The sequence below is a fragment of the Mizuhopecten yessoensis genome, unplaced genomic scaffold, assembly GCF_002113885.1.
Source record: "Mizuhopecten yessoensis strain PY_sf001 unplaced genomic scaffold, ASM211388v2 scaffold10797, whole genome shotgun sequence".
Classification (NCBI taxonomy): Eukaryota; Metazoa; Mollusca; class Bivalvia; order Pectinida; family Pectinidae; genus Mizuhopecten; species Mizuhopecten yessoensis.
Genome location: NW_018408726.1, coordinates 1,065,714 through 1,078,151, shown reverse-complemented (window position 1 = coordinate 1,078,151; position 12,438 = coordinate 1,065,714). Strand labels below are relative to the sequence as shown.

Genomic DNA, 12,438 nt, shown 5'->3' with positions numbered 1-12,438 from the left:
GGTACATTTGCAAGTTATTTTCTTTGTCAGGGTTTAACATGCCAACAACAGCTGAGGTTCCGTTTTTTTTATATTGTTTGAATTTATTTTACGGCCTATTGTCAATATAAGGCAAAACAACATCCTAAAGTTAGATGTTCACAAAAAGGAATACATAAAACTTCAAGGTTAAAAATGCCAAAACATATCACTCTAACGGTTTGGTTTTAAAGATTACATATCCTATATAATTTTAATTTGTCTTATGTAAAGATCGTTTTGAGTGTTAATAGGAATAGCATTATGGCGTTGAAGCTTGAATTTATCATGAATTTGTTGTTTAAAGATACACCGGCCAAAATAATCTTTGTTGTTGTTGTTGTTGTGTTTGAGGTTAAATGACTTCGCAACAGAAAGAGTTGTATGAAGAGGCGTGCCTAGGGATGCACTGCTGACACAAAGGAAGAGAAGTGAGCAGGGAAAATATAGTGCATGTTCATCTCAAGTGTTGCAATCTTCAAAGTGCTCACAGCCGGAGTATAAAAAAATCTCCAATACCTCTAGTGTTACTGGAAGGTTCTTAATGAAAGAAATGGCTGTCTTTATGATTGAAAATCTATACAATTATTGCCCTTGTGTAAGAGGGAAACCTGAGGAGCTGTTTCCCCGAGATAAAGTATGTTTCCCGAAGGCAAAAGTTAAATGAACTTAATTGGTTCTGCATCGGATTACAGAGGTTTTAAATAGGTTCGTCAAATTTCTACTGATTGTTCGTTACACAAGTTAAAAATTCCCATAGGAAACAGTTCAACATTTGATGGTCACAAAGATTGCCTTAACCGTTCCCATGTCATAAATATGAATATTTACATTCGCTTTATCTGATTATTTGCTTTTATATCGCGAGACGAGTGTCGTTATGTTTTGTTTATTGCGTTAAGCGTCCTGATAGGTCATTTACATGTGCCTCCACATCTGTAATGTACATGTATGTATTTACGGCGTTAAGTTGGAATAGTGCAATAGTGCAGATCACGTTCCGACCTTTAAGTGCTTACTCGTTTTGGTTGGGGGAAATAATAGCTGTATCATATGCCATGGTCATAAGAGGTGGCTTATGTGGTTCCCAAGCAGAATCCGGGATGGATTTGTCCTTTTCCGCTGATTACATGTAGGAGAAATAGCAGACTAAAATGTGTATCTCAAAAGGCGAGTAATGAGGGGTCCACGGAAGAGACCAAACCCATAGTGTAATTCCATGCAGAAGGCATCTGGGTTGGTTTGGTTTAATTTCGTTTAACGTTCTATTAACAGCTAATGCTGTTTAAGGACGTGCCTCCATGTGTGTAGTGTATGCTCGCTTGTGTGTGTGTGTGTGTGTGTGTGTGTGTGTGTGTGTGTGTGCAGGAGACAGGGTATGTTGGCGTGCTTGCCCCCTTGTGATAGCGTGGAAATGATGACGACTTGATAGTGCCATCTTATTGAAATGCCAGGCCGAAGCCACCAAGGACAGCATTCCGCCCGGTCACAATATACTGTCAACGGGGGAATCTAGTGCAGTATTACATCAGGTCACATTACATTGACGATGGAGGAAGCAGTTGTTGCTCTTTACCCTAATTCGGTACTTTTAGCAGATAAAAACAGATAGTCCTATAAAGACCTTTGCATGTCCCAGAGCCCATTGCCTTAGGCGAATGTTCTGCTATATAGACAAATGTAAGATGACACCAAGAGAGGCGTTACAATGAAAAGATACAATTATAGAATAGGAAAAGGAAAAAAAAAGATTACAACCGTCATAATTAAATTTGTAATAATCGTCGGCAAGTTACACTTGTCACGTGCCGTGCTGGCACTTTGGAAACCCTTGATAAGTTGATTGCTCTTTGCCTGATCCCTTTCCATCCATATAACAGTCTGGTGTGGCTGTAATTGTAAAGCTATCGGAGACGTCGAAACGACAGCAAGGTAATAGTCGGGGGCAAGGCAATTGAAAAAGACGTAATTTACAGTTGAAAAACTTACTGAAAGCTTTAAAGAATATTACCGACGAGATGTTGTTTCTTTATATCCGCTTATCAGCCAAGATACTGTCTTTGGCCTAAAAGTAGACGTACCGCTGACCTGTATATACATGTAGCAACTTCACAACTTTTTTGAGTATTGTAAGCATAATTCAAGTTTCAATAAAATTTCTCAAACAATTGGTTTTGACGAAATGATATTTTTTGCAAAAATAGAAATGAAACATATACCAGTGAACTTTTAATCATATCGATTCGTTCTGTGTTTGCCAATTGTGTCAGGTTCAACGTCCTATTATCAATAAAGTCATACATACGTTTGCCCGTTTTCAGTATAATATTATCGGGCTGGGCTGAATGCTTTACTGGGTGCCTTCGGCACGACATTGCAGTGATATAGCACTTTAAAGTCGGCATAAGACCTGCGCTATTGCTGTGTACAAGGAGGCAGGAACACCAACACACCCTGTCTCCAGCACACATACACGCTTACACAACACACAGTGAGGCGGCTCGTCCTTAAATGCCATTGGTTATTGATAGGGCGTTAGTTAAACAAGATAAAACCAAATCGTGATTGTTTGAATGGAAGATCTGATAATATATTGACTCCATACTGATTCTCCAACAGGTGTTGACTAATACTGCTTTAAAAGCTTTTGAGATTAGTAGGTTGATATTCAGACTTGTCAGTTTTGCGAACTGACAGGAAAAACCTTGCAATTCAACTAATAAGTTCTTTAGGTGGAATTGTTCACATATCCCTTCTTTCGTTGACAGAAGCAAGCCATAAAGTAAATGTGTTCAGTTCTCTTTTTTGTTTTCCTTTTGATGTTTATGTTTTGTATGATTTCAATTAATATCCCAACACACAAAAACACCTGCCCTATCCACAACATACACGAAGGCACGTCCGTAAATAACATGTGAGCTGTTAATAGGACGTTATACTAGATAAAACCAAACCACGTCGGTGTTTCATTCTCGCCGATATCAACAAACCTCATCACGGACTCATCCTGCTCTTTACCTGCCCTCGGACACAATGACTCCCGTAAAAGTATTACCTATAGATCTATTTCTTTTGTCGTTTTCATCTCGCTATATTGTTGTTGTTGCTATCGTCTGCGCCGGAAACTGAAGTGTCTAAACGTAAAAATTAAATCGGAATGGAAAAACCGGATCAATGTTCGGGATGATAAATAGAACCTGCCTGGATCGGTGCAAAAACTCTCTACCAGCCCGGGCATTGATATGGCAACGCAAACAACACTTGTATCACATAAGCAAAACGTATATTCTCTGAGCCAAACGTATGAGATAGAGATATAATTGAATCGATCCTTTCACAGATAGAGAATTGGTCAATGCGGAGGTAACCTTTAGTATATGAACAAAAACTTAAGCATCAAAAACGAAACAAAAATATATTGACATGGAAGATGCCCTGCCCCTTAGGCCTGACTGATTTTTTTTTCTACTGTTCCTGCGGGCTTGGTTGAAGTTGAAATTCATGCAATTTTACATTTGGAAATAAAAGAAGTTGACCTTTCCCACTAATTCACAAATGTAATTGTTTGTAATATTGCCAACGTGATGTTAACAAAGTTAAGTACGTACCTTGGAACTCCTCAATATATTCACTAAAAATCACTTTCCTATGAGTGCTATAAACGGTGTCGAGACAAATGCATCGTTAAAACATGGGAACTGTTTCATAGATCACAACCGCTTTGTTTATTGCGATTCAAACGGTTGGACCGGATGGACCAGAGTTGATCGCTTATGTGATAAGGTCGGACCTAGTAATCTAATGCTGCTTTCAGGCGATCTTTGACATAGTCCTGCAAGGCCTGCATACATGAACATCTGCAGGTCCAACATGATTTCTGACAGACAATGTTACATTTAAACACAGGTAAACCGGTTGGTCCGCATAAACGAACATGCCGTAAATGGTGATAATTTTGTTCACTCAGGAGTAATATGATCGCTGCCAGAATGTTCCGCCGGTCTCTCCCTCTAAGGCATCTTCCTTCCGACAAATACAGTTCGCTCTGTTGTATTCTCTTTCAGTCTTGAGTCATACATTAGTGAAGGACACACTTTCCTTTTTGATATTAAAATCTGCAGCCGCCATGCATTGTTATTCCGTCTTTGCGTATTGCAGAGTTATCTTCTCTTGAGAGCAGGTATTGATTGTTACGTCATTTGTTTTTGAGAGTAACGTCATCAATTTTTGAGAAAGCGACGTAATTTTCTCACACAAACCAATGACGTAACAATCAATCCCTGCTCTCAAGATAAGATAACTCTGCAATACGCAAAGACCGAATACCAGCGGTGTGGCTTTATATTCTCAACAGCCAAGGTCATTTAAGGACGTGCCTCTATATGTATTGTGTATGAATGTGCGTGTATGCGTGTGCAGGAGGTAGGGATTTTCGTACTTAGTAAGATATGCCAGCGCCACACTAGTAGGGAAGAATATTAGTGTTAACAAATCGTTCCTCTCATAACGTCACTTCCTGTTTAGGGTATAAAATATAGTTATACAGGTAAATGATATCAAAGAATGCAACCATCTTTTGTGATAAACCGATACTGTCGAAACCGCTTTTGCTTTTGGATCAAATGCGGTATGCCCCGTTATCTGCCCCAATATTCTGACATTCATGATTTTACAAATTTTACATTTTTATGATTTGAAATAATAATTAAGATGCATTATAGTTCTGGAAAAACTTTTGATTTTAATTATATTGTCTTGAATATAAAATCGGGATGGTTTATTGAGGCGCACGTACGAGATTTTCGCGAAAACAACAGAAATTTACGTGTACAACATCAAAATTAAGTAGGAGCGCAGTTTTGCTCCACAAAGATATTTTAGTTTTGACTTTCTTTGTGGAAAACAGATCGACTCCTTAAGTTTCGTTTTGGAGCACGACTGCGCTCATATCTAAAGATTGAAAAAATATCTCAAAAAGGCGAACCTCGTCCGAAACACAAAATGAGCGATGACTATAATAATCGAAGCGACGAGTTTATCCGGATTTTGTCGTTCCTGTGATAAATAATTCACACATATTTTTGTTTTGTAAAAATATTATTTTATACTTTGCTTATTTCAAAATGTATATTTAATTTATGTATCATATTTTAAACGTAAGAAAAGTAAAATTTGATAATGATAAAAAATAAGTTTCACATTTTCCGTAAATTCCGGACCTTGTCGATTAAACTACTGTACTCCTACCGCGGAAACGTCAACAAAGCGCTAATCATAACAAAGCTGCTCTTCGGCCTATTATACTGCAAAGAAGTGGAGTTTTCATCTGCTGGATCCAGAATACTTTATATTTGGTAGGTGTTTATTTAAAGATAATGTGTATGCACACAGAATATAGAATGCAGCTTGTAATATCGATGTTTGGTGAGTTTGCCAACTGTCCCGAGATGTTGAAAACCAGACGGGCAGACGACAGTTACTTGGCAAGTTTAAATGCCCAATACTAGCCCTAATGCAACCAAATATTACCTAATACTGTATTCAATACTACAAAATACTACCTTATAACCACCTTATATCGCCAACACATAAATTGTTTACTACGAAGGTGATGAGTTGTAATATATCTGCCGACAAAACGTCGTAAGGGGGGGGGGGGGGGGAACTAAAGACCAGATAGATGAAGAGAGTTGGCCGGAATATAATGGGATTAACCAGAATGAGTTTTTATTTTTTATTAACAATTTTCACTTTATCAAAACTTGAAATCAATCTTTTTGGTAATATGATTTACAAAGACTTTTTTTTTTTGATAAATAGGTTAGATATTGAGGATGTTATATATAGAACAGTACAGTAGAGAGATTTGTTTTCGTTCAACATGAATAAGACCAGATAGATGAAGAGAGTTGGCCGGAATATAATGGGATTAACCAGAATGAGTTTTTATTTTTTATTAACAATTTTCACTTTATCAAAACTTGAAATCAATCTTTTTGGTAATATGATTTACAAAGACTTTTTTTTTTTTATAAATAGGTTAGATATTGAGGATGTTATATATAGAACAGTACAGTAGAGAGATTTGTTTTCGTTCAACATGAATAAGACCAGATAGATGAAGAGAGTTGGCCGGAATATAATGGGATTAACCAGAATGAGTTTTTATTTTTTATTAACAATTTTCACTTTATCAAAACTTGAAATCAATCTTTTTGGTAATATGATTTACAAAGACTTTTTTTTTTTTATAAATAGGTTAGATATTGAGGATGTTATATATAGAACAGTACAGTAGAGAGATTTGTTTTCGTTCAACATGAATAAGACCAGATAGATGAAGAGAGTTGGCCGGAATATAATGGGATTAACCAGAATGAGTTTTTATTTTTTATTAACAATTTTCACTTTATCAAAACTTGAAATCAATCTTTTTGGTAATATGATTTACAAAGACTTTTTTTTTTTTATTGATAAATAGGTTAGATATTGAGGATGTTATATATAGAACAGTACAGTAGAGAGATTTGTTTTCGTTCAACATGAATAAGACCAGATAGATGAAGAGAGTTGGCCGGAATATAATGGGATTAACCAGAATGAGTTTTTATTTTTTATTAACAATTTTCACTTTATCAAAAGTTGAAATCAATCTTTTTGGTAATATGATTTACAAAGACTTTTTGTTTTTTATTGATAAATAGGTTAGATATTGAGGATGTTATATATAGAACAGTACAGTAGAGAGATTTGTTTTCGTTCAACATGAATAAAATGATGCATGATAGATAATTACAACTTGGTCCAACTGACCCCCAATTATTAAAAATATTAATTCTATTTTGTGTTTTGTCAATGGCATATCACTTATTCTGATGTAGGTGTGACAATTTTTAAAGATTTTTATTTTATTTTAACACTTGTAACTTTTAACCTACATAATTTTAAAAGGACAATATTATTTAATATACATATAAAGTATGAGATGAATCTACACATATAACACAGTACATGTAATACTTAATCCATCTGTCATAAGCTTTTCATACTTTGCATTATAACTTTAAAAAATTACACAAATTATTTTGAAATCAATTTTTCTTTGATATTTGTAGCTGGAGATACAAATCTTGGCCAGCATGGGATGAACAGATATTGAAGATCACAAGATTTTGCAGTAAACTGACATGCAGGTATTGAAAAGTACATTTTTATTCTACTTAAAGTAAAGGGTACTACTGTACCATTGGGTCTTCTCCCTTCTATATAGAGGACGAAGCAACCAAAGAGAGTTTTTCTGGCTTAAAGTAACTTCTCAGTCAAACATATTTTTCAATGTTCATTTTTTTCATATTATTTGAGCATTTTTATTTGGCAATTTAGCATCACAATATACAATTACAATTATACAATTATTTTTAAGTGTCATCAATATTTGCTCACTCCGAGACAGATTGATGAAATCATGTTTTAACCTGATCGCTATAATATATTTGTATCTAAATAGTGATTTCAAGTTTTAGCACATTTTGCCAAAAACCATATAATGTAAGTTCCTATTCTTTTCCAGACTGCAAAAACAATATGCCAAAGCACTTTTGTTGTGTTGAGTGTTCAAAGAGGTGCAGATCTGATCCCTCAGCCCGTCGTCCTGTTCCACCTTATCTAAGGGGAAAAGCTGAAAAGAAACTTTATCGACCATTGACTGAAGAAGACGTGTTGTGTTCAGCTTGTCGAAGGAGATTGGCTAGATCAGATCCACTGGTATTAACACGGAATAACAATCAACATGTCTTGTCAAACTCTCAGGAGACAGATCCTGATTTCTGCCCAGCTTTACAGAGAGATGCATCTCAGGTCTTGAAATCTCCAAAGTCTGTTGAACTGAAAATCAGTTCAACCCCACGGAACCATAAGAACTGTGTAGTATGTAGAAAACCATCGGGACATCGCAATCACCTTACTGTTGTACCTGCTTCTGCTGTTACACAGGCATTTGTTCATGTAGGCATTTTTATTAACAGTGATAGTAGATGTTGTAAGTTCCATCTTGTGAATGAATACTTTACTCCAGAAAGTGTAATTCTTCTTAATTCTTCAAAAGCTTCAGAGAATCTTTCAAGAACTGAGATTTGTTATCTCTTGGACAATGTTAGAACATTGATGAAAACTGTTTCTCATCTGAATTTTGATGTACCTACTGCACTTCTAGATTCTGATTATAAGAATCTCACAGGCCTTACAAGAGATCAGTTTCATGAGCTGAGTTCCTACATTCACAAGTTACGGAATAACTTAAACAGGTCAACCAGAACATGTCTTGCTGTCTTTCTCACTAAGCTCAGAACTGGACTTCCAAACTCTGTATTATCCTCGCTATTTGGTCTGTCTGAAGCTCAGGTTCAGCGTATAATTCCCTCGGTAAAAGAGGAATTAATGGATACATTTGTTCCTAAGCATTTAGGATTTCAACATATATCACATCAAGAGTTTTGTGAAAGACACACAACACCTGTTGCTAGGACTCTTTTCACAAAGGCTGAAGATGAAGCTGTTCTTTTGTTAGATGGCACATACATATTTATACAGAAGAGTAGTGACTATTATTTTCAACGCCGCTCTTACAGTCTTCATAAAAACCGTCCTTTAGTTAAACCAATGATGGTTGTTGGTTCGGATGGCTATGTGCTGAGCGTTCTTGGACCATATATGGCAGACTACAGTAACAATGATGCAAGCATCATCAAGCACATGATGAACAAGAATTCAGAAGACATGAAAGGTAAACATACAATTTATTTTAATATTCATATAATCTATCAGCATTGAAATAGGATAACTTTTGAATTTATATATGAAGTTAACGTCTTTTGTAAGAGGTCATTTTAGCAAATAAAATGGACAAAACTTGACCATGAATGCAATATTAATTTATTGAAGTTGTCGGTTAATTCATAGATGTATTTATACAGAACACTGGATCTAACACTGCATGTATACCTCTAATGTTGAAATATAGTTAATTCAGATGTCATTTTTTTTTCTGGTGAGGTTTTCATTTTGGAGTCATTACACTGTATACTTCACCTGATAAATAATTATGTAGCAACTGAATTTCCAAGATCAGTTTATGTTTATAAAAATAACCAGACCATGAAAGTAAGTTAGATCACATAATCATTTACTTTAAGCCAGTGGCATAGATAGTATATATATTAATATTTATTTCTAACCTTCATTGCAGATTGGTTAAAGGAGAATGATGTCATGGTGGTGGATAGAGGCTTTAGGGATGCTGTGGAATTTCTACAGGAAAGTGGGTTGAGGGTAGAAATGCCTTCCTACCTTCAGAAAGGTGCAAAACAGCATACCACTGAAGAGGCAAACCTTTCAAGGCTAGTCACAAAGGTTAGATGGGTGGTAGAGAGTGCCAATGGTAGGCTAAAACAGTGGAGACTCCTTGATAAAGTTGTTCCAAACACTCTTGTACCCCAGATCGGCGATTTTGTCCGAATCATTTGTGCAATATGCAACAAGTTCCGTCCACCTTTAGCTAATATGGACCCACAATTGGAAGAGGAGGCCACGAAGATGTTGGAAAAAGTGTGTCTGTCTAATAAAGTCCAGGAGTTTGTGGAAGAAAATAACCTGGTGAAGAGGAGAGTTCCTTATAAGAAAATTGATAGTATCAATGATGTATTATCTGATTTTCCTCACCTAAGTATGGATGATCTTAGGAGTATTACCATGGGTGTGTACCAGATCAAGCAATGCATCTGCTATTCAAAGGAACATTTAAGTGATGAGGGAACATACGACTTAATGTTTTGTACAGAATTCCCAAGTTTGCTACAAGTCAAGATACAATCTCGTCATTCAAAGAACTCGGTACATACACTTTGGATCAAGTACATATTGGAGGACATGTCTTGCCCAATATCTGGATGGTACTGCACCTGCAAAGTTGGAGCACGAGTGGTAGGCTGTTGTGCCCATGTAGCCAGTGTGTTATGGTATATTGGATACCAAAGACACCAGGATGATCCTTTGGCAAAGGGGAAAAAGTTAGCACAGTGTCTGGATGATGCCGGGGAAAATGCAACTGTGGACAATACTGAAGAATGATTTCTGGTACAAATTGTAAAGTATACAATACCCAGCTGAACATATGCATTGTAATGTATACAATATACAGCTGAACATATATATTGTAACTTATACAATATACAGCTGAGCATATACATTGTCATGTATACAATATACAGCTGAGCATATATACATTGTCATGTATACAATATACAGCTGAGCATATACATTGTAACTTATACAATATACAGCTGAGCATATACATTGTCATGTATACAATATACAGCTGAGCATATATACATTGTCATGTATACAATATACAGCTGAGCATATACATTGTAACTTATACAATATACAGCTGAGCATATACATTGTCATGTATACAATATACAGCTGAGCATATATACATTGTCATGTATACAATATACAGCTGAGCATATACATTGTAACATATACAATATACAGCTGAGCATATACATTGTCATGTATACAATATACAGCTGAGCATATATACATTGTCATGTATACAATATACAGCTGAGCATATACATTGTAACATATACAATATACAGCTGAGCATATACATTGTCATGTATACAATATACAGCTGAGCATATATACATTGTCATGTATACAATATACAGCTGGGCATATACATTGTAACATATACAATATACAGCTGAGCATATACATTGTCATGTATACAATATACAGCTGAGCATATACATTGTAACGTATACAATATACAGCTGAGCATATACATTGTAACATATACAATATACAGCTGAGCATATACATTGTCATGTATACAGTATACAGCTGACCATATATACATTGTAACGTATACAATATACAGCTGAGCATATACATTGTCATGTATACAGTATACAGCTGAGCATATATACATTGTCATGTATACAGTATACAGCTGAGCATATACATTGTCATGTATACAGTATACAGCTGAGCATATATATATTGTCATGTATACAGTATACAGCTGAGCATATACATTGTCATGTATACAGTATACAGCTGAGCATATAAATGAAATTGATAGTCCATCAGTCTGTTACAATTAAGTTTCTATTGTTGTGTTTTAATAACACCAAGTTCATTTTGATTCTGAATTGAGAACGTTATTTTTTCAACGTCTAATTCTTAATTATTTTTTTCTTTAATCTCCTTTAAATACAAAGAAAATGAGAGTTGCTTTTGACTTGCAGCAATTCTTATTTATTAATAATGTACTACATGTACTTGTTTTGTGAAAACCACAATAATCAAACAAAAATCATACAATATATAGTTAACTTTCTTATTGTAAATGAAAATGAATGTATGTATCAAATATGTGTATATTTTAGTGATTTGTATGCTTAATAGATGTAAATAATGAAAGTTGTAATGCAAAAATACTTGTTGCTGCGATCAAAATGTTTATAATGCACTATTTGGTTTTGTAAAGTTCATTACAATCAAACAGAAATCACACAATATATAATTTACTTCTTATTGTAAATGAAACTGAATGTATGTATCAAATAAGTGTATATTGTAGTGATTTGTATTTAAAATATAGTAATAATGAGATTTAATCATTCATCCAGTAAATCTGTTAATCAAATGAAGTACAACTTGTTGAGAGGCGGAGTTTCACTTGACCAACAGTAACACAATTGATTTTAAATTCATTTAACAGTACCCTATATCAAAATATTTACCGATTTAATATGGTGAGCTGCTGTTCCCAGAGTTCATCTTTCTATGTGTTGAAGCCAGGACCATACTTTGCCAATAATTAAAACAATTAAAGAATCCTTAACTATATATTTGTCGTTTGGTCTTCTTTTTGATAATGTCAGTTGCTATGCAAAAATGCTTGTTGCTATGGTCAAAATGTTGTATTTGGAAAATCACTAAAATTAAATGGAAATTACACAATATATAGTTAACTTTCTGGATGTAAATGAAAATGAATGTATGTATCAAATATGTGTATATTGTAGTGATTTGTATGTAAAATAGCCGTAAATAATGTCAGTTTCTATGCAAAGATGCTTGTTGCTATGGTCAAAATCATTATATTTTTCTTTTATCTCTGAATAAATAAAAAGAAACTGTTAGTCTAAGATAACAAATATTACAGCTGTAATAGGAACATGAAATTTTGAGTTCAAAATGTTAATTTTAACACAAAATGTTGTCTTTTTAAACCAGAGCTGAATATGTTACTATGGCCCGTTGCTATGGCCTGTTGCTAAGGACAAACACAAAAAAACATTTTAAGTTTTACAGAATTTGTTAGGTCTTTACTTGCACATTCCATTGGTA

General features: G+C 34.7%; 1 protein-coding gene across 1 annotated transcript; it reads left to right on the top strand.

Moving 5' to 3' along the window:
- Nucleotides 1-5,157: 5,157 nt before the first annotated feature.
- LOC110462520 lies at nt 5,158-10,261 on the top strand. The gene is made up of 4 exons (XM_021516499.1): nt 5,158-5,372; nt 7,134-7,211; nt 7,589-8,800; nt 9,263-10,261. Exons 3-4 carry the CDS (start codon nt 7,603-7,605, stop codon nt 10,141-10,143), a joined length of 2,079 nt encoding a protein of 692 aa, XP_021372174.1. The 5' UTR covers nt 5,158-5,372; nt 7,134-7,211; nt 7,589-7,602; the 3' UTR covers nt 10,144-10,261.
- The last annotated feature ends 2,177 nt before the right edge of the window (nt 10,262-12,438 follow it).